The sequence below is a fragment of the Micromys minutus genome (assembly GCF_963924665.1).
Source record: "Micromys minutus genome assembly, chromosome: 20".
In the NCBI taxonomy this organism is placed as follows: Eukaryota; Metazoa; Chordata; class Mammalia; order Rodentia; family Muridae; genus Micromys; species Micromys minutus.
This window is the reverse complement of record NC_137955.1, coordinates 2,970,429-2,994,649: the sequence shown is the minus strand read 5'-3', so window position 1 is coordinate 2,994,649 and position 24,221 is coordinate 2,970,429. Positions and strand designations below refer to the sequence as shown.

Here is a 24,221-nt window from a genome sequence, read left to right as displayed (position 1 = left end):
GTGGTGGCTTCACTTGGTCTGTACTGGTGAGACATCTCTGTATATCTATTACCCAAGGCTACCTACCTGAATTGTTGGATGGCTGATTGGCCTTCTGTCCTGTAGCTCTCATGTCCCATCCTTCTACCCCAAGACATGCCAATCCCCCTTCTCCCTTCTAATTTCTAGCCAACACAAATCCAAAATTCCTACCTTAGTCTATCTGCCAGCCATTGGCAATTGGCTCTTTATTGATTGATCAAAGACCAATAGGGGAAAAGAACCTTCAGTGTTTGGACACACAGATTCCTGATTTGTGGGGCCAGCTTAATTTAAAGCATTCTAATCAATCCCCAACAGGGAAGAGATACCATGTTCAAGGCAACTCTTATAAAAGAAAACATTTAGTTGCCTATAGTCTCAGAGGTCTAGCCCATTACCATTCACAGGACTATGGCAGCATGCAGGCAGACATGGTATGGTGCTGGGGAAGTAGCTGAGAGCTACCACCTGATCCACAGGCTAAGAGAAAGAACATTGGCTTTTGCAACTTCACTGAGGGTAGCCTCAGTGACAAATTTTCTTCACCTATTTCAACAAGTCACACCTCCTAATCCTTCTCAAGTAGTGCTATGTCCTAATGGCTAAACATTCAAATATATGAGACTCTTGGGGCCATTCCTATTCAAACTACCATATTTATCTCCCAATAATAGATTTCAATAAAACATTTTAGTTACATCCAAGAACTCTGGAAGTCAAGATTTTTTGAAGAAAGGGAATTTTATCAGCCCATAAATTTTTGAGAAATGACTACAAATATTGTGAGCAGAGGACAGGATATGAGGAAGGCATTTGAAGAAATTTCTGGGAATTAAGATATCTAAATGCTTACCAGAGTTTCATAGTATCTCTCCATTTCCTTCCACCACTCCGCCAGCATAAAGAGATGGAGGTATGAAGGAATAGTTGCCTAGCAGAGAAATGCTAGAAAATATTGAAGCATCAGGCTTACCAGAGCCAAAACTGAATGTAGGTAACCACAGAGCTGCTACTACTCCTGTTCTCTGTATTATGTTCAGGTATCTGTAACGAATGAGGCAGGGCAAAAAGAAATACCACAGGACCTGTTATAGCCATGCTTGGTTGTCAACTTGGCAACCTTTAGAACTAAATAAAACCTAAAAGACATGGCATACCGTGAGAGACTTTTTCTAAATTAAATCATTTGAGCTGGAAAGATACACTTCTAATCTGGATTCTTTGAGGTGGAAGAACAAACCTTTAACCCACATCTTTTAAGTAGGAAGATTACCCTTTAGTCTGGACTATGTCTTCTGTTGGTAGCCTATATAAGAGGACGTGGAAGAAAGAAGCTCCCTCTTTTTGCCTTCTTGGTCTCACACTTGTTAGTAAGTCCATTTCTTCACTGGCATTAGAGCCTACTTCTTAGGCATTCTAGTGTATACTAAAAGCCAGTCAAGACATCCAGTTTTGTGGATTGAACAGCTACTGGATTCTTGAACCTTCTATGCATAGGCAGCAATTCTTTCATTCTTTGATTGATTGGACCACAGCCTGAAAATCATTTGTAACACACACACACACACACACACACACACACACACATATATATATATATATATATATATATATATATATATATATTAAAAATTATATTTTTGTTACCTGCCTCAGTGGTAGTTCGCAGCCAATATCTGGACCTTTGCCAGAACTAGACAAAATTGTACTAGTTTCTCCAAGTCATGTGTGTTTATGGCTTAGTAACAGCCAGAAGCCTATATAGATATAGATAGATAGATTTATTCTATAAGTTCTACTACCCTGACTAATACAGTGGCCATTGATGCTCCACCCACAGAACTATTTTGAGGAGCCTGGATCAACCCTGTTTCTGGCTGTTCCAGTTTTCACAAGTTGTCTGACCAAGGTGAGTTTATGCTCTGAGGCTTGACAAAATCAACTTAAGGAGAAAGGTTTTATTTGGCTCATAATTTCAGGTTAAAGTCCATGATAGCATGACTATTGGTAGGAACTTGAGAATCAAGAGTTATACTACAGGCACAATAATGAACAGACAGAAATGAAGTAACACATTCATACTAGACCTTGCCTTACTTTCTCTACTCCTATACAATCTGGGAGCCCCTACTCAAGAGTTGTTACCTCACCCCCACAGTAGATGGACTTTTCTACTAATCAAGACATAGACATGACCACGTGGCAATCAAATTTAGACAACCTCTCATAGAAATATCCTTTGTAAGTGATTCTAGACTGCATTGATTTGACAATTAAATCTAATCATCACAGGATATGAGAACCACATTGTGGATGCTGCATTTCCTATCTTACTTGTCCCCATGTTGCCTTTTATACTTCTGTAACTGATTGGTCAGGAGGCAAGTGTTTCAGTCCCACTCATCACTGCGGACTCTGCTAGTTCCAGGGGTCCTTGCTAGTACCATGCTAGCTAGTATCAACAGTCATAACCACATGACTGGCTAGCATTGACTGTCATCATCTTATAATTGGAGAGGTACAATTTTCTTTGTAGGGGTAGCCAAACAGCAAATGGTTCAAATCAACTATTGTCTCCACAACCCTTTCAGGGACTACAGAGGGAATGAGTTTGATGTTTCCATAATATATACTTTGCCAAAATCATTCATGACAGCCAAAGAAGCACAGGCAAACTACACTGCTGTGTCTTGCTAGAAACAAAGACAAAATCGTATAATAAATCAATACCTTAGATACATTATCTGGAGAAAACAACCTCTAAGGCCATCCCATAAAAGTGGTGGAGAGACCTGATATATCAAATATGCAAGTCTGAATGTCAAAGCAAAAGATTATGAAAAAGATTATATAAATCCACTAAAGGATCACAGTAGCTCTTTAGTGGTGGGCCCCAAATAAAGTAATATGAGGAATATGTATGATACAAAATTTAAAGGAATGATTATGGGAAAGCTCAGTAAGATCTGAGAGTATACATATAAACAGTTCAATGAAATTAAGATAATGCAAAATAAAAATGACCTAACAGAAAGTAGACATTTGAAAACAATTCAGTAAATCAAATAAAAAATACAGTCAAAATCTTCAACAATGGACTAGAAACAGAAAAAAAAAATTGGAAGTCGAATCTAGGCATTTTGTAATGTTCCAGTTAAACAGAATGAACAAAGAAACAAATGAAATTAAGAAAGAAAGAAAATAAGATGAGGAAAAAGATGAAAGCATTCAAGGCTTTTCAGGTTTCACTAAAGGAACAGATGTCTCCATCTAAATATTCAAAGATGACCATTAAGAAGATTAATAGCAGAGCACTCTGTACCCAGACCCTGCTGGGAGAGAGCTGGTCCCCCAGAAGTGCTGACACACCTGAGAGCACAGGTAAGACCAGCACTGCTGCTCTGAGGGACCTGCCCAGAGCCTTCAGGACACAGGAATTAATAAACTGGTTCAGACAGGAGCCTTCCGGTTTTTGTCTGCACCCTGTGCTGACTCTGTGCTACAGCTCTCTCTACCCAGATCCTGCTGGGAGAGAGCTGGTTCCCCATTAGTGCTGACACACAAGCTTATAGGAAAGTCAAGACACTGTGAGAATCAGCAAGCCTAGTTAACACAAGACATAAGCATCTGGCTAGAGGCAAGTCCAAGAACCTAAGCAATAAAAACTAAGGTCAAGTGGTATCATCAGAACCCAGTTCCCCCATCACAGCAAATCCTGTATATTCCAACACACTGGAAAAGCAAAATTCTGATTTAAAAAACACAACTCACGATTTTAAATTCAAAAATCATGAGGACTTTAAGAAGGTCATAAATGGAGCAGCGCCTTTGAGGTCCCATGGGTTTGTGTCTTTCTTCAACAGTGTTTGAACGGAACAGACCTAGGGGCTTAGTCTGTCCAGTTGCAGCCTCCACTTCCGGCTTCTAAGACCAGCTGGCACCGTCTTCACGGTTTTCCCTGTACTCTGGACCAGCCATGACTTCTCAGATTTGTCAGAATTATTCCACAGAAGTGGAAGCTGCTGTGAACTGCCTGGTCAACTTGCACCTCCAGGCCTCCTACACCTAGCTCTCTCTGGGCTCTGGAGGGCCCACTTCTTCTGCAAATTGGCAGAGGGGAAGCATGAGGAGGCCGAGCTTCTCCTCAAGTTGCAGAATGATCGTGGGGGCCGTACACTCTTCCAGGATGTGCAGAAGCCATCTCAAGATGAGTGGGGTAAAACTCAGGAGGCCATGGAAGCTGCCATGGCCCAGGAGAAGAACCTGAACCAGGCCCTCTTGAATCTGCATGCCCTGGATTCTGCCCTCACAGATCCCCATCTCTGTGACTTCCTGGAAAGCCACTTCCTGGATAAGGGTGAAGCTCATCCAGAAGATGGGCAGCCACCTGACCAACCTGTAGGCTGGCAGGGCCACAGTGTATGCAGACTGCATGCTTCAGGGATCTTTGGGCAAGTATCTCTTTGAGCACTTCACTCTGAAACACAACTAGGAGGCCTCTGTGCCTTTCAAGGGGCTTCCTCCTTTGCTAATCCAGCTACCTCTGTACCTCCACTGGAATGAATTTCTAAAGCCACTAGGCCTCTTTGTAGTTGCCCTGGAGCCTCCCCCAAGTCTTGGACCAAGAAAAAATAAAGCTTCTAAAACAGGGGGGAAAAAGTTATAAATAACTCCCTTAAAGAAATACAGGATAGTACAGGTAAACATGTAGAAGTCCTTAAAGAAAAAAACATAAAAATCAACCAAACAGGTAAAGGAATTGAACAAAAATCATCCAAGATCTAAATATTGAAATAGAAGCAATAAAGAAATCACTAAGGGAGACAATCCTGGAGATAGAAAACCTAGGAAAGAGATCAGGAGCATAGACAGAAGCATCACCAACAAAATACAAGAGATGGAAGAGAGAATCTCAGGGGCAGATGATACCATAGAAAACATTGACACAACAGTAAAGAAAATGCAAAATGCAAAGAGCTCCTAACCCAAAACACCCAGGAAATTGAGGACACAATGAGAAGATCAAACCTGAGGATAACATAGAAAAGATCAAAGATTTCCAACCTAAAGGACCAGGAAATATCTTCAACAAAATTATAGAAGAAAACCTCTCTAACCGATGCCCATAAACATATAAGAAGTGCAAAAAACCTACAGAACTCCAATTAGATTAGACCAGAAAAAAAATTCCTCCTGTCTCATAATATTCAAAACACCAAATGTGCAAAACAAAGAAAGAATATTAAAAGCAGTAAGGGAAAATGGTCAAGTAGCCTATAAAGGCAGACCTATCAGAATCACACTAGACTTCTTAATAGAGACTATGAAAGCTATAAGATTGTACATAGATGTCATACAGATCCTAAGAGAACACAAATGCCAGCCTACGCTACTATATCCAGCAAAACCCTCCATTACCATAGAGGGAGAAACCAAGATATTCTATGACAAAACCAAATTTTACATTATCTTTCCACAAATCCAGCCCTACAAAGGATAATAGATGGAAAACTCCAGCACAAGGAAGGAAACTACACCCTAGAAAAAGCAAGAAAGTAATCTTCTTTCAACTAACCCAAAAGAAGACAGTCAAACAAACATAATTCCACCTTTAACAACAAAAATACCAGGAAACAATAATCATTGGTTCTTAACATCTCTCAACATCAATGGACTCCACTCCCCAAATAAAAAGACCTACACTAATAGACTGGATATGTAAAGAGTAGCCAACATTTTGCTGCATACAGCAAACACACCACAGTGACAAAAACAGATACTACCTCTGAATAAAAGTCTAGAAAACAATTTTCCAAGCAACTTGTCCCAAGAAACAAGCTGGAGTAACCACTTTACTATTGAATAAAATTGACTTTCAACCAAAAGTTGTCAAAAGAGATAAGGAAGGACACTTCAGACTCATCAAAGTATGAATGCAAAGGCACCTACATTTATAAAAGAAACCTTACTAAAGCTCAAAGCACACCTTGTACCTCACACAATAATAGTAGGAGACTTTAACACCCCACTCTCATCAATGGACAGATCACAGAAACAGAAACTGAACAAAGACACAGTGAAACTAACAGAATTTATGAACAAAATGGATCTAACAGACATCTATAAAACATTTCATCCTAAAACAAAAGAAAAGAATATACCTTCTTATCACAACCTCACGGTACCTTCTCCAAATTGACCGTATAATTGGTTGCAAAACAGGCTTCAAAAGATACAAGAAGATTGAAATAATCCTATGTATTCTATCAGATCACCATGGACTAAGACTGGCCTTTAATAACAACAAAAACAACAGGAAGCCTCCCCCCACCCCACACACAAGGAAGCTGAACACTGCTCTACTCAATGATAACCTGGTCAAGGAAAAAATAAAGAAAGATGTTAAAGACGTTTTAGGATTTAATGAAAATGAAGACACAACATACCCACACTTATGGGACACAATAAAAGCAGTGCTAAGAGGAAAACTCATATCTCTGAGTGTATCCAAAAAGAAACTGGAGAGATCCTACACTAGCAGCTTGACAGCACACCTGAAAGTTCTAAATCAAAAAGAAGCAAATGCACCCAAGAGAAATAGATGGCAGAAAATAATCCAACTCTAGGCTGAAATCAACCAAGAAGAAACAAAAAGAACTATACAAAGAGTCAACAAAAGCAGGAGCTTGTTCTTTGAGAAAATCAACAAGATAGATAAACCCTTAGCAAAACTAAACAGAGGAAACAAAGACAGTATTCAAATGAACACAATTAGAAATGAAAAGGGAGACAACTACAGAAACTAAAGAAATTAATAAAAAAAATCAGATCCTACTACAAAAGGCTATACTCAACAAAAATGGAAAATCTAAAGGAAATGAACTATTTTCTAGACAGATAACAGGTAGAAAAGTTAAATCAGAATCAGATAAACTATCTAAACAGTCCCATAATTCCTAAATAAATAGAAGCAGTCATCAATAGTTTCCCAACCAAAAGAAGCCCAGGACCAGATTGGTTTAGGGCAGAATTCTATCAGACCTTCATAGAAGACCTAATACCAATACTTTCCAAACTATTCCACAAAATAAATACAGAAGTACCACTACCCATTCCTTCTATCAAGCCACAATTACACTTATACCTAAACCACACAAAGAAAGAAAACATTAGACCAATTTCTTTTATAAACATTGATTCCAAAATACTCAATAAAATTCTTGCAAACTGAATCCAAGAACACACAAAAGAATCATCCATCATGATCAAGTAGGTTTCATCCCAGGGATGCAGGGATGGTTCAACGAACAGAAATCCATCAACGTGATCCACCATATATTATATAAACAAACTCAAAGAAAAAAACACATGATCATCTCACTAGATACTGAGAAAGAACGCATTGACAAAATTCAATACCCTTTCATGTTAAAAGTTTGGAAAGATCAGGAATTGAAGGCCCATACCTAAGCATAGTTAAATCAATATACAGTAAACTAGTAGCCAACATTAAACTAAATGGAGAGAAATTTGAAGTAATCCCACTAAAATCAGGGACTAGACAAGGATGCCTACTCTCTCCTTATCTATTCAACATAGTACTTGAAGTTCTAGATAAAGCAATTAAACAAGAAATGGAGAACAAAAGGATACAATTCGGAAAGGAAGAAGTCAAAATATCACTATTTGCAGACGATATGATAGTATACTTAAGTGACCACATAAATTTTACCAGAGAACTCCTACAGCTGATAAACAATTTCAGTAAAGTTGCTGGATATAAAATTAATTCAAACAAATCAGTAGCCTTCACTTGCTCAAAGGATAAATAGGCTGAGAAAGAAATTAGAGAAACTACACTCTTTACAATAGTCATAAATAATATAAAATAACTGGGTGTGACTCTAACTTAGCAAGTAAAAGATCTGTATAACAAGAACTTCAAGTCTCTGAAGAAAGAAATTAAAGAAGATCTTGGAAGATAGAAAGATCTCCCATGCTGGTTTAATATAGTAAAAATGTCCATCTTGCCAAAAGCAATCTTCAGATTCAATTCAAACCCCATCAAAATTCCAACTCAATTCTTCATAGAGTTATAAAGAGCAATTTGCAAATTCATTTAAAATAACAAAAATCCCAGGATGTCGAAAACTATTCTCAACAATAAAACAATGTCTGGGGGAACCACCATCTCTGATCTCAAGCTGTATTACAGTGAAATAGTCATAAAAACTAAATCGTACTGGTACAGAGACAGGAAGGTAGATCAATGGAATAGAATCTAAGACCCAGAAATGAACCCACACACCTATGGTCACTTGATCTTTGACAAAGAAGCTAAAACCATCCAGTGGAAAAAAGACAGCATTTTCAAAAATGGTGCTGGTCCAACAGGCAGTCAGCATGTAGAAGAATGCCAATTGATCCATTTTTATTGCCCTGTACAAAGCTCAAGTCCAAGTTGACCAAGAACCTTCACATAAAACCAGATATACTCAAACTATTAAAAGAGAAAGTGGGGAAGAGCCTTGAACACATGGGCACCGGGGAAAAATTCAATGACTACATGAAGTTCTTAGCCAAATGGATGTAACTAGAAAGTATCATTGTGAGTGATGTAACACAATCACAAAACAGAAACACATGGTATGTACTCCTGATAAGTGGATATTAGGCCAAAAGCTCAGTTTACCAAAGATACAATTTACAGACCAGACCACATGAAACTCAAGAAGAAGTAAGACCATAATGCAGATGCTTCAGTCCTTTTTAGATGGTAGAACAAACATATCTGCAGGAGGAAATACAAAGACAATGTTTGATGCAGAGACTGAAGCAAAGGCCATCCAGAGACTGCCCCATGTGTAGATCCAGCACATACACAGTCACCAAACCCTGACAATATTGCTGATGCCAAGAAATACATGCTGACAGGAGCCAGATATACCTGTCTCCTGAGAGGCTCTGGCATCTCATTACAAACACAGAGGCAGATGCTCACAGCCAACCATTAATCTGAGAATGAGATTTCCAATGAAGAAGTTAGAGAAATGATTGAAGGAGCTGAAGGGGTTTGCAACCCCATAAGAATAAAAATACTAACTAACCAGAGCTCCCAGGGACTAAACCACTATTCAAAGAGTACACATGAACAGACATATGGCTCCAGTTGCACATGTAGCAGAGGATGGCCTTGTTGGGCATCAATGGGAGTAGAAGCCCTTGGTCCTGCCAAGAATTGATGCCCCAGTGTAGGGTAATGTCAGGGTGGAGAGGTGGGAATGGGTGGGTGGGGTGCACTTCACAGAAGCAGGGGGAAAGGGAGGCATAGGGGGATATAGAGGGGAATCCAGAAAAGGGGTTAACATTTGAAATTTAAGTAAAATATATCCAATAAAAAAAGGCAAAAAAAAAGATGAATAGCATTAAAAACTTAGAAATAGTTGGAAACATCTTCAGGCTTAGGGAGTTTGTAATCATGTGTAGGAAGCATATAGAACAACAAATATACATGATCAGAAAAGATCTTCACTTCAACATAGTAGAGTCAAGCAGTTAAGGTAAAAAAAAAAAAAAAAAAAAAAAAAAAAAACACTCTAGAACCTTGAAATACTGAGACACCTTTTGAGGCTATCTCCATTATATTAATAGCAAGTTTCTTAGCAAAACTCCTAAAGGCCCAAAGGAAATGAAATTATTATTCTAAGTAATTGTCAACTAAGAATGCTATATCCAGCAAGAAAGGCTGCCCTTCAGAATGAAGGTGAAGAAAATCCTTCTGAGACAAACAAACAGAGAAGATGCTTAAAAGAGCTCAGCATCCAAAGGCTAAATAAAGGCCCCAGTCACCAGGAAAGCACATAAAAGTCTAAATCACTACTGGCAAGCAGGCACTTAAGAAGTAAGAAAGTAACCACTCTGGAAATCAGTCTGGCGATATCTCAGAAAATTGGACATAGTACTACCTGAAGACCCAGCTATTCCACTTCTGGGCATATACCCCAGAGACACTTTAATACACAACAAAGATATATGCACCACAATCTTCATTGCAGCTCTATTTATAATAGCCAGAAGCTGGAAAGAACCCAGATGTCCTTCAGTAGATGAATGGATACAAAAAGTGTGGTACATTTACACAATGGAATACTACTCAGCCACCAGAAACAATGACTTAACCAAATTCTTAAGAAAATGGCTGCCTCTAGAGAATATCATCCTGAGTGAGATAACCCAGTCACAAAAGAAAAGACATAATATGCAGTTACTGATAGTAGGATGCTAACCCCAGAGGCTTGCACTCCCCCAGAAACAACTCACAGACTGTATGAAGTCCAAGAAAAAAAAAAAAAAAAAAAAAAAAAAAAAAAGTCATGCTCAATCCTTACCCACCAAGAACACATTGACAAATTCCGGGTTGCACCCTGTATTACATGTACTGTTTGCTCATTGTAAAAAAAAAAAAAAAAAAAAAAAAAAAAAAAAATCTTTACATACCAAGAAAACTTTGACTATTTCCAGGTTGCATCTTGTTTTACATGAACTTTATGCTCATTGTAACTAGTGGGATCCTGATCACACTATCAAACCTTAAAAAAAAAAAAAAAAAAAAAAAAAAAAAACAAGTACTGACAAAAATGTATTGTATACTTTTATGCAAAAAATGCTTAAAATCTGTACATTTATCTTTGTTTCTTAAAATAAAGTTGTTAAAAAAAAAAGAAGTAAGAAAGTCTAACTTGGAACTAAGAAAATAAGCAAGGGGAGAGAGAGAAAGAGAGAGAGAGAGAGAGAGAGAGAGAGAGAGAGAGAGAGAGAGAGAGAGAGAGAGAGAGAGAGAATCACCTGAAACAGCCAAGTGAGAATAGGCAGAGCCATACCTTAAGACATGGTTAATGAACTTGACTATGAATGAACAAATCCTCCAATTCAAAGAGCCTGTGCTACTTCTCTGAGCCCAGTCACCTCACTTAATATATTTTCCAGTTTCATCCAGTTTCCTGCAAATTTCACATTTTTTCTTTTCGTTTTTTCTTTCTCTTTTCTTTTTTGTATCTTTTCTGATTTTAATGGAACAAAACAAGAGGTCATCAATGAAAAAAAATGTTAGAGCAATTATACAAATACAGAGATTTAGCAAGATGCTTTTATATAAATGGTAGGTCACGAAAACAATTAGAGATATTCAATTAAAATACCTTTTTTGTTTGTTAGTTTGTTTGTTTTAACGGTAATATGCTCCAACTTGGAATGGAGCACCAGCTGCACTGAGAAAGCTGAGTGTTTAGAGCAGTAAGTGCCCAGGTTAAAATAAATAAGCAGACTTCAAGTAAGCAATCTAACAATGCACATCAAGGGTTTTAAAAAGCAGAAACGGACCAATCCCAAAACTGGAAATAACAGCCAAAGCAAAAATAAGCAAAGTGGGGACTGATAGGTGTCTGGGTGGCTAATGGTGCTATGGAGTAAGCTTGGTGACCTGAATTCAACATCTGAAATAGATGTGAGGGTGGAAAGAGAGAACTCATTCCACAAGGCTGTCATCTAGCCTCCACACATACATGCTAGCATGCACGTGCTCTGCCAACACATATCACACATACAAAGATACATACATACACACAGTGCACAGTACAATAATTAACAAAAATGTTAAAATACATATGTGAAAAAACAGACACAAAAAAATCACAAAGCTTCAATTTGTTTTTAGTATAAATGTGAAAATCAACAATCTTTACTGAGACTAACCAAGCTGGGAAAACTCATCCCCCCAAATTAAATTGGAGATGGAAAAGGAAGTATAACCATAGGGTCCCTAAACATAAAAGATTATTAAAAGTTCTATGTTAACTGATTAAAAACCAATAGGAAAGTATTAATTTTTAGATACCTATGCTTTAGCAAAAACCAATCTCTGAGGGGATTTAAAACAACTGAATAGACTAAAAACCATTAACAGGTAACACGATAAAATCAGTAATAGAATATCTCAAAACAGAAAGCCTGGAACTAAAGGATGGATTCACTGCTAGCTTTGCCTTTTCCCAAAGAAATATTTCTAGTACCAGCATAACTGCATTACTAATCCAGACAACAGCAACAGAGTATCACAGATCAACATTCCTTATGCAGATAGATGCAAACCCTTTCAACAAATTACTAGCCAATAGAATTTAGTGCATCACTAAGATCACTTCCTATGATCAGGTTGAATCTATCTTAAGGATGACTTCATGTATTAAAATCAATAAAGATAATATACCATATCAGAAGTATGAAGGGTAAAATAATTATATGATCAGCTGGCAAGGGTCCCAGAACTAAACCTACACTTTTACAGACAATTGGTTTTCAACAAAGGCATCAAAAACATATGTTGCAGAAAGGGCAGCCTCTTTAATAAATGATGCTAAGAAAACTCAATATCTATATGCAGAAGACTGAAACCTGATTCCCCCATCTGTCACTTGGTAGGGGAATTAACTCAAAAGAGATCAAAGACCCAAATAGAATTGCTGAAACTGAAACTAGCTCAAGAAAAAGTACAATAATCTTCTAGGTAGCTGCCTGTGAACACAGGAACCAACAAACATCTCACAAGAAATATTTGCATCAAACTGAAGAATATTGATAGCAAGAGATACCCTACAAATTCTATAGAGAATATTTACTAGATATTCATCTTGTAGAGGGCGAATAGCCATAATATTTAAAAATCTCAAACTATTTAAAGGAACAACAATAGTTTTATATACAAACTTATTTGTATTTGAAAAACTGTTCAGCATCTTTAGTCACAAGGGAAATGCAAATTGAAACCATGATAAAACCCATTTTCCTGCAGCTAGAAGAGCTGTCATCCAATAAGAAGTGGCTGAGGGCATAGAGGAGTGGCACAGTATTTGTCTCATATATGAGATGCTCTGGTGCATGTGCACTTGTGTGCAAACACACAGACACAGACACATACACTGCTAGTAAGAATGCAGGGGGGGTCTATATTTTTGGTGGAAAGGTAAATTAACATAGCCCCTAAAAAGAACCATATGGGGGTTCCCCCAAAAATTGCCACTACCTACCAATAAAATACTCAGGAATAAACCTCACTAAAAAATGGGAAAAGACTTCTACAGTGAAAACTTTTAAAACACTGAAAAAATAAATTGTCCACATCAGGAGGTGAAAAGACACCCTATCACCTAGCTCCCACTCCCATGGATCAGAAGAACCAACACAGTAAAATGGCAATAGAATTGAAAACAATCTACAGATTGAATAAATCTCCATCAAAATTTCAATGACATTCTTCACAGAACTAGAATACAGAAGGTGTCAAATAGCTAAGTAATCTTGACTAGAAAGAGCAATGCTGGGGATAACCACAATACTGAATTTCAAATTATACTGCAGAGCTATAGTAATAAAACCAGCATGACAGTGGCATAAAAATAGACATGTAACCAGTGGATTTGAATAAAAGACACAAACAAAGCCACACGGATAGAGCCACTTGACGTTTGACTATGATGCCAGAAACATACAATGGAGATGCAATAGCTTCTTCAACAAGTGGAACTGGAAAAACATGGGAAGTGAGACAAGACTCCCTTCATCCTGTACAAAATCCAGTTAAAAATGGATCATGGTACCCTTGAAACTGATAGAGGAAAATGCTTCTAGACCAAGGACTTTTTGAAAAGGTCTCTGACAGCCCAGGAATTCATAGCAAGAATCAATAAGTAACATTAAATTAAAAGCCTTCTATACAGTAAAAGAAATAAGGATGGAGAGGGAGCCTACAGAACAAGATGAAATCTTTGCCATCTGTACATCTAATAAAGGCTATATATATATATATATATATATATATATATATATATATATAATTAAACACACTTAATTATTCAAACTATCTATGCAATAAATAAAAGCAAATGAATCAGATAGACTGATCTTAAACAAGGCATAAATGGCCTATTAATAAATGAAAAATGTTCAGCATCCTTAGCCATCAGGGAAATGTAAATCAGAGCAACGCTGAGATTTCAGCTCACCCCAGGAGAATGGTTATCAACACAATAGCAAATAACAGCAAATTCTTGCAAAGATATAGAAGAACTGAATTTTTACACAGTGCTAGTGGGAATGTAATGAGTGCCACCATCATGTTCACAATAAAGGAAGGAAGCAGGAAAAGCAGCTGTCAACGAGCCTTCCTGACACGCATCTCTCTTCTTTGGAAAAGGGAAACTTCTAAACCCAGCTCATTCAGAGATGATGTCATAGCATGCAGTGGCCAGGACTACATAACATTGACAGTGTAGCCAGGAAAGACAGTTCTTTCAGTTAGAAAACTTCAAAAAACCAGAAAGCTATAGTTAGAGGTAGTCGGGGAGGAAGTTACCTTCAAGAATGGTTGCTATTCCATCATTAGTCCATCTTGAAAACTCTTAGTCAAAGACTCTTTCCCCAAAGAGGCACTCAATAGGAAGAATAAAAGGCCACAGTGATTTCCCAATGTTATGGGTAACCTGTTGGCACCATAAAAAGCCCTGTAGTATCTCATGCATTAAATATAAAATTATTGCTGCAGACATACATGCAGGGCTCATTTATGGCACCATTTTGATTGATTGATTGGTTGGTTGGTTGGTTGGTTGGTTGGTTGGTTAATTGATATTGATACTGTCTTGACTGAAACACAGAACTACATTCAGTTTGGGTATATTGCATTTCTGTGAGACATTAAACTGCCCATTGGAGTGGGTTGGCTGAGCCTCACACATGAACAGCTTTTCCAACCATTTCTGTAAGGGATGTCTGACCCCAGCACAGAAACCCAACAGGAAGAGGCACAGGAAGGGAAGCATACATTTGATATTTTGCTAACAAGATGGACAGAAGATTGGTTAGGGTGGAATGCAAAACCACTGGCTTAAGTAGACTCTGCTACTTTCTTTCACAGTTAGAACAATAAGGACTGAGTATGGTACTGCTGGCTTAAGGTCTGGAAGCTCTCCTGAATCTTTCACCAATCCTTACTCAGGCTGTCTTAAAATATCCACAGCACTTCCTGGCCTGGTCTTGGCTGGCGGGGAAGAATCAGAGTTCTTCTAATCCTTGTCCACTTGAGCCACATCATAGCTTGCCCCTTTTCACTTACCTCCGTAACTCTTCTGCTTAGAACAGCAGCTGATGTATGCAAGGGTGAATGGACAAATGCATCTGTGGATAGCGACCACGTGTTCTTGCCAAGTAATTCGGGGCAGGTAAGTTAGCCATACACAAAATGAAGTTAATAAAACTGTCCCTACTGTTGTCCCGGAGAACTTTGTGGATTCATGAATTATTAAAATAAGTTGCCTGGAGATAACAGGTTAGGTAAATGAAAGCCATGTCACTCATTCAGGACTCTTTCAGGGAAGAGAAAGGGAGAAGGGTAAAGGAGAGAAGAAAGCCCCCTAGAGACTGTGATATGGGTGGACGCATCCTCACTCTCAACAGCACCAGAAAAGGGGCTTTGGCTTATGTTCCCAAGAAAGCTTTCCACAGAACGAGGGTCCCTGACAAACTCTAAATGGGGTGTTGAAATAGTGGTGCCTTGGGTCATTTAAAGACAATCCCCTTGTTTGGTTGCAAGTAATTATTTTAGGGTTGTTAGACTGTTACATGTATGTGACCCAGGCGACAGTTCAGGTCATTTGGGTGAAGAAACCAAGATAAAGGTATGACTTGCCCTGAGTGTCTCTGATGTTTCCTTAAAGTCCCCTCTGTTCCCTACTGTTCTAAACCAGTGGCTCTCCAAACACATTTCCCAGAGGGTGTGCAATGCAAACGCCTGGGCTCACCCAAAGACTCTGAAATCAGAAAGTCAGATAGGAGCTGGCAATCTGTTACTAAAGAGATTCAAATACTGTTCCATGCTCAGGGCTCAGGCTGGGCAAGCCTGAATGTGCACACAAAGCACCCAAGACCTTGCTGATGTTCACAGTTTGATTCAGGAAGGTCAGGAGGTCTGAGCTTGGTCTGATTCATAAGCTCGCACAACTTGCTCATACTCTGCCACTCCAAGTGGCAGCAACCCGTGTAGATTTCTTTGGAGAGATATTTCCTTAGCATTAGTCTCTCTCTCTCTCTCTCTCTCTCTCTCTCTCTCTCTCTCTCTCTCTCTCTCTCTCTCTCTCTCTCTCTTCTGTCTCTGTCTCTCTCCCTCCCTCTCTTTCTTTTATAAAAGGCACAGCCAGGTGCTTTGAACAATGGCTATCTTGAACTAAGTTCTGTTCGTTTGTTCGTTGTTGCTGTTGTTTTTCTATAAGCACCTAGAAAAATATACATTTTTGTGCCTGCTCCTAATGATCACAAGGCTGGCCATACAATGACTAGAATGAGTCCTTATAGAAAAGAGATCACAGTCACAAAAGCAGAAGCCTTAGTCATGCAAAGCAAAGATGCAAATTCTCTAGGAGAAAAAAAAAGAAAAACAGACCCCACCCCCAGCCTTCAGAAGGAGGGAGTGCAGCTCAACCAACAACCTGTTGTTAGCCAGTTGCACCCAAAGACAGATTTGTGAAGCTCCATTTGCTGCAGCAGAAGCTGGAAGCACAGACACAGCAGGCTGCTTCCTGTGCCCATAAAGTGAGTAAGCAGGATGTCCCCTTTGCTGTGTCTGTTCTTATCTCTGGCCCTCTAGGCTGAAACATTTTGAGCTTTGTTTGTTTGTTTGTTTGTTTGTTTGTTTTTGAGTGACAATTTTCAATTCTCACCTTCCCTCTGGCTTGGTTCCAGTGTCCAGGCTGAACCAGTGAGTGACACCTAATTTTTATTAACATTGGAGCACAGCATCCCCCACCTCTGTCTTTGTTTCTCTGCCTGGCTCGTTGTCTCTGACTCTGCCTCTGTCTCTCTCTATCTCTGAGCCTTCCTCTCTATCTCTCAGCCTCTCTATCTTTCTGTATCTGTCCCTTTACCTGTTTCTCTCTTTCTGCCTCTGTCCCTCTGTCCATCTCTCTTACTGCCTCTGTTTGTCTGTCTCTCTCACGGAAACAACATCAAAGCGATAGGATCTTCTTTCTGTTCTCTGAAGTGATCTACTACCTCACCTCACTCTCCTACGATGATGTCATTATCTCCTAAAAACAAAGAAACCCAAAGACCAAACACAGGTGACTCAAGGAACTCATGGAGGTCATCAGGTGTCTAGAGGAGCCTTAGTCATCCTTCTCAGGACTTGAGCTGCCCTGGTTGACATACTCTCCACAGACTCCATGCTGCAAAATGGGGTTTCATCTCTGAGCTTGACAAGTTGGTTCTCCTGTTCAAATTCAGATATTCCTCTAACCTTTCCAAACATTGGTTAAGTGTAAAAATTCCCGACCTTTTTCTCACTTACAGAAGACCTGTGGACTTGCTTGTGTTAGTCCATTTGAACAGCTGTAACCAAACACCACAGAATGAGCAATATGGAAAACAGCAAAGTTTTACTCACACTTCTGGAAGCTGCAAGGTCAAGATCAAAGGACAGGCAGGTCTGCTGTTTGAAAAATCATCTGTCCCTCCTACAGGATGCCTGCTATCAGTCTTCGTGGGCTAGAACTGGAAAATGAGCTTTCATAAGCTTCTTTTACAAATCCTAGCCCATTCACAAGTGTGGGCCCTGAGGACCTAACTGCCTCCTTATCAGTCCCTCCTCTCAATTCTGCCACAGTAGGGATTCACATTCAATGTGAGCTTAGGTGAGAGGTAAATAGACAAAAAATGGTGAACCAGGCTAAGTGACTACAGAGGGGTGGAATGGGAGAAAGACTCGAAGGTTCAAAGATGAAGGAGAGGACACAGCTACATCTCAGTGGTAAGTTTAGAATGTAGTTTTCTGAATGTGGTGAAATTTCAGAGACATCAGTAGATTTTTCCCAATAGGTAGTGATTCAGAGAAACTGGGCTCCAGCTAGTAGGGGTTCAGTGAGTCCTGGGAGGACCATGGGGTGCAGTCCTGGAAAATGTCCATGCTGAGTGAGTCAGCAGAGGTTATATGCTCCTAATAGGAACACTGTAGGCAGTCCTCTCCAGGAGAAACAAAATCAGGTTCCAGCTGTATCAACTAGGCTGATATTTAGCCAATTACACCTAGTATGAGCAGAAAATGGTACCAATTAGCTGTTTCATTTAACAGCAGTAAGGATAACACGAGTGGTCGCAGCCTGTCTTCTGTCTGCAATGGTCATTTTTCTCATCTAGATGAGGTGGGGGAGAGTTGCAGAAAATCCCACCATCCTCATCCTCCTGGCCCCTTGCCCAAAGACAGCAAGAGGCTCACCTTAAGGCCTGCGCTGTGAGGAGAAAATCCCTCTGTCCCTCTTCCTCCACACATAGAGCTTGAAAGAGAATTCATTGTATGTCAGAGACCTACTGGCATGATTGCTTCTAAAAAAATACTAGTGCAACAAATCTGGCTTTTAATAAGGACATTAATCGGACATTTCAGTCCTCCCTCCCTTAAATGCATGCACACAACATTCTTCATTTCCTCTTGGCAGCCTCACAAGCATCACAATTCACTCGGTGCCCTTTGGTGATCACAGTAAGACAGGATGCAACATCTCATGCCAGGACACCTCTCTACCATACCCTAGTTATGAAGCTGTGTGTACTCCCTGCTTTCTTTTATTTTTTTTCTTACTAAATTAACACACAGACATAATTATAAGAGAGAAATACTAGTGTAAGATTCCATGGATGGTCCCTATATGCTAGGCTTATAACTAAGACTTTACAAGGATAATCTCACTTAACTGGGCAGACTCGCAAGCTAAGTCCTGTCCTTGTCACTCTCCTGTGCTGACATTATGCAGACCAGAAGAAACTCCGAGAGCTCCCAGGGCATCTTCACCATGGCCTTCAAGTTTGAACTCTTGTTTAGATTTTATTTAGAATCAACTCACTTAACATCATGGCATTCTGCTTCAAGAAAGTTTATAATAAAACATTAGAGTTTAGATTCTGGAAAAATAAAACTAACAATTTTCTTTTTTTTTTAAACAACTTTATTTTACAAAACAAAGATAAATGTACAGATTTTAAACATTTTTTGCTTAAAATTATACATTTTTTGTCAGTACTTTTTTTCAGATTTTAACATAATTTTTATATAAAACTATATGAATATATTTTTTAGTCAGTACTTGATTTTTTTCAAGGTTTGATTGTATGCCTTGAAAACTTAATAGTTACAATGAGCTAAAGTACATGTAAAACAAAATGTAACATGGAAATAGTTAAAGTTTTCTTGTTCTGTAAATATTTTTTTTGTTTTGTTTTGTTTTCTTTATTTCTTGGACTTCATACAGTCTGTGAGTTGTTTCTGGGGGAGTGCAAGCCTCTGGGGTTAGCATCCCACTATCACTGACTGCATATTATGTCTGTTCTTTTGTGACTGGGTTATCTCACTCAGGATGATATTCTCTAGATGCAGCCATTTTCTTAAGAATTTGGTTAAGTCATTGTTTCTGGTGGCTGAGTAGTATTCCATTGGGAATATGTACCACAATTTTTGTATCCATTCATCTTCTGAAGGACATCTGGGTTCCTTCCAGCTTCTGGCTATTATAAATAGAGCCGCTATGAAGATTGTGGTGCATATATCTTTGTTGTGTATTAAAGTGTCTCTGGGGTATATGCCCAGAAGTGGAATAGCTGGGTCTTCAGGTAGTACTATATCCAATTTTCTGAGGTATCACCAGACAGATTTCCAGAAAAACTAACAATTTTCAAGCCTGTATGTATATACATGTGTGTGTGCGCGCATGCACACACACACACACACTGTCCCAGTGTTGAGAGGCATTCACTTTCAGTTCTTGAATATGTGTCTTTGTGTATTTACTCCATAGTTCTAAAGAATTTTCCAATATTTATATCTCTTGGTTTGTAGTTTTGGTATAATCTAGTATTTATTATGGTAAAGAAACATTTTAACACTTACATTATTTCAATATTTTAATCCTAATTTGAAAACATATTTAGTGTGTCCCAATGACAATTGATATGCTGTTTACATTTGGTATTTTGCTAAGTTAACTTTTTGTTTTTCATGGAGTTAATCATTATTAATGTTTCATTTAATCAAGCTAGAAATCTATATAATGCCTTTGAATGGCCATGTATAATCACTGTTAACCCTTTCTCACCTTCAAACATTCAGTACATTTTTTCTGGAAGCCCGTGTATCTCTGCACCCCGGGCCATTTGTTCTTCACGCTTGCTGAACAGCTGTTCTTTGGGGGAGTTCCCTGCGTCATCATCCTGGGATTTCCCTTCACCTTCTTCCTGTGTGATATCCTGTTTTCAAAAAAAAAAAAAAAAAAAGCTATCTTTTCCACAGTTTGTCTTCTATTTTGGTCAGTACATCCTCCAGTAGTTTCCTGAAAGGAGATGGGAAGGTATAATCTCCTGACCAGTGATCTAAGGACACTCAGTAAGTTTCATGTAGCTGTCAATCATACCCTATTTCATCCTTCCCAGACTCTTAAAGTCTTAGTCTCTTCTTATTGCGTTTCTGCATGTGTGGTATGTCAGGGTTTTGTTTGGCTTTTAGTTTCAAGGAAGACATGGTTGATGTTTTTAATGACTGTTGTTATTAAAGGAGGGAGTTTTGAGTTGTACCATTCCTCTGCCGTCACTAAGCCCCTTGCATTTTGTTACTGGGCCTCCACAACTTTGGAATCAGACTCATTTGGATTTCAAGAAGATAAATACTTTTTACTCAATGTTAGCATTCTGTAAAGCTAGTTCATCATTACTTCTCCGGTTAATTGGTACCTGAAAGGCCTGATATTGAGGTAATTTTCTGGGCTCAGTGCTTGTGCTGGCTATTGTCTGGTTGCCATCCCACTTGGATCCCAGTGGGATGCTTTTCCTCAGCCTGTGGGCAGAAGGAAGTTGAGCATTCAAGTACCCAGCTATTATCTGGGGAACTTTCATTTAAACAGAAGAGCTGGGAAAGAAGTTGAAAGAGAAGGAGGAAGAAGAAGAAAAGGTGAAAAAAAGGAGAGGAAGATCTGCAAGAGGTGGGGACAAAAAGGACTTCCAGGGTTTCTGGATTCATAGTATCACAGAATTTGGAGCTTTAAAAGTATTCAGGCAAGTGTTCCTCAGACAGAGCTGATCAGCACGCTGGACAACTTTACATAACGCAGACCAAGGCTGCAGGCCTCTCCTTAGCGTCCTGCCTTTGTCCTCTCTGCTCTGCTTTCTAATTGAGGAAGAAGCTCAGTGCCCTTGTGGTGTATTTGTGAAATGCTCTGTGTCAGTCTTGTTCTATAATCATATTATGACTTCTTCTTAGATATCATTATTTATTATCTCCTAAGTTGAGATTTGACATTAATTCCTAAGATCCCCATGAAGGCTTGAGGATTTCTGAAAACCATGATGAATAAACACTGAGTGCATAAGGTGGATGCCATGACAACTGTGGTGATGTGTGATAGGGGACTCATGGAGGAACCTGAAAGGCTACTCAGATCTAGTACCTGCTCTGGCAATGATTCAACGATGGAGGGCTGACAACCTCTTTAACAGTTACCAAGGGTATGAAGCAGGCACAGGCCCAAATAGACTTAAAATTTCCAGTTAATTTTGACTGCTTGGCTTCCTAACCACTATGGAGAGGCTACTGAATGAGGTAGTAGCCCAGTAACTTGAACCAATGCTGTGGGTGCTAGTGTGTACCCAAGCAGCACACAGGCTTAAAACTGGGACAGTTATGGCTCAATACTCCCGATACAAATGCGTCTGAGTTCTATCTCAACTTCAGCTAAAGGAGACTAAGGAGTAAAGCCTCCAGAGTAGAAGGTTGTTGGTCCCTACACAGTAGTGAAAACTGTCATCATCACCATCATCATTCGTATCACTACTACCACCACCAACACCATCACAATTATTTTTACCACCACCATCATCATAGCAGGTCAGAACCCAATTACAGAATCATGACATTGCTTACAAGAAGACTAATCCTCTGAGGGAGTAAAATAATCTTTCTGTTCCTCTTCTTGCCCATCTGCAAATCAAAGATAGTAACAACATGTCAATTTACATAGGATGAAGAGGGCTGACATACAGTAGTACCACAGTTTCTGGGTGTTTGACAAATGTCAGTTGTCATTGTCTGTCCTCATTCACATCTGGGGCTCATGGAATTTTGCACACAAGTAAAAATACGAATAACAGTGTCAAATTCTATTTTTTGTTTCTTCTCCATTTTAACCAACCGCCTAGTGTTTTTCCTCTCCAAAAATAGAACTATCTTGATTGAAAATGAAACAAAGCATCAAGTCCTCCTTCTTTAATGTCATCACTGTGACCCAAGGCGTCCCTTCTGACCTTCAATAGCTTACTTTATCTACGTTACACACTTGATAGTTATTGAATAACAAACAAGAGGCTACATACTCAGAGTCTTCCCATTAAGTCTCCCTCTACCTCATGCCTAAATAGTGCTCATGTATGTTGCAAGAACCTAAAGTATATTGAAGAGATACTTTCAAAGATTTCTTCTAAACATCTTTAGCAAAGGTAGGTGTCAAATGCTGCTTTGTGAGGACTAGTAATGATCTCTGTGAGATTATTTTTTTTAATAATGTGTGTGAAGGGTATGCTTATGTGTATGTGTGCCTGTATATGTGTGTGCACAGGTGTGGGGTGCGTATATACATATATGTCTATGTATATAGAACTATAAATACATACTATGAATAAAAAGGTTTCATCCATCCCCTATGGCTCTCCGCCTTATTTTTTATGATAGGTCTCTTGTTGCACCTGGAGCTTACCAGTTCCATTAGACTGGCCAGCCAGCAAGCCCTGGGATTCACCCTGTCTCATTCTCACCAGCATTAGGATTACAGTGCCACAGCCAACTTTTTACATGGGTTCTGGGCATCCACACACAGGCTTTTGTGCTTTCATAGCAAGCCCTCTCTCAGCTGAGCCTTTCCCCCAGTCCCAACATTGTTTTTATTAAGAACTTTCTAGCACCCTAGGCTATGCCTTGGGTTCTTTGTCTTACCAAGAGCACCAGAAAACTCCTTGGGATCAGTTAGCTTTGTTTAAATAGGCCTTTTAAGTTAGACTGACTTCACATTTCCTTTCAGCTCTATGTCCCCGAGCAGACTCCAGACATTGACCCCGGCTGAAAGGCAAAAACCTGGGTATTTACAGTACCTATCTTTCTTTCAACCATCATAGCTCCTGTTCAGTGAAGGTTCCAATGGCACCACTTATATAAAAATAAAAGTTTGTAAATAGGAATAAAAAAAGGGGAAGAAAGGAAGGAAGGAAGGAAGAAAGGAAGAAAGAAAGAAAGAAAGAAAGAAAGAAAAGAAAGAAAGAAGAAAGATATTTTTAGCTAAAGTCTAAGCTCTGCTAAGGTGGGTTTCTGCAACTACCTCCATTTCTCTGGTCATGCCCCACTTCTTCCTTGAGGACTCCTCCACTGGAAGCCTGAAATCTTTCCTTTCTTCATTTGCTATAGAAACCATTTCCTCTGGATCATGAAATGTTTATGCTGGCAATTATCCTTTTATCTAAAGACCTGGTTTGTAACAGTGGCATTTGAATGCCTATTCTGTGCCTCTCTCAGTGGGTTCATCATACTCTTGGGTGCCACAAATGAACATTCAGGCACTCACGGATTGAACCTATTTAAGAAAAGAAATGTATTTATACTGTGAGCATAAGCAGATACTTATTTCTGTAAATAACATGACAACTTCTGACTTATATCACATTGTATGAGTTTAGTGATTTGGGGAGGATTTAAAGGTACAGATAGAGTAAAATATTATGCACAATTATGATATTTTTATGAAGAACTTGAACATCTGTGGCTTGTATTATCAAGAGGCTTCTGGAACCAATTAACCCCCAAAGGATACTGAGGAAGTTGGCTATATAAAGTACTTTACATGGACAGTCCTCACAAGAAGCCTATGAAGTATGTCCTGTGATTAGGCCAGAATATTAGGGGAGTAGCACAAGGTTAGTCACCAGAGGCTAAGAAGTGCAGCATCTGTGTGCTTACCCACTGTGTGTCCTGCACACAGCAGTCAGGAAAGCCTTAATAGGTCATGCAGTGAGTACTTTTCATCCTTCTCTGGCCCAGTCCTTCCTAAACCTCTCTAAGAGAAGCCGACTCGAGA

General features: G+C 39.1%; 1 protein-coding gene across 1 annotated transcript; it reads left to right on the top strand.

Annotated features, from left to right (window-relative positions):
• Nucleotides 1–3,997: 3,997 nt before the first annotated feature.
• LOC308433633 (ferritin light chain 1-like) lies at nt 3,998–23,216 on the top strand (the record flags this gene model as incomplete). Its single annotated transcript, XM_080933731.1, has 3 exons — nt 3,998–4,087; nt 4,207–4,419; nt 23,175–23,216. 3 exons carry the CDS (start codon nt 3,998–4,000, stop codon nt 23,214–23,216), a joined length of 345 nt encoding a protein of 114 aa, XP_080789857.1.
• Between the last annotated feature and the right edge of the window lie 1,005 nt (nt 23,217–24,221).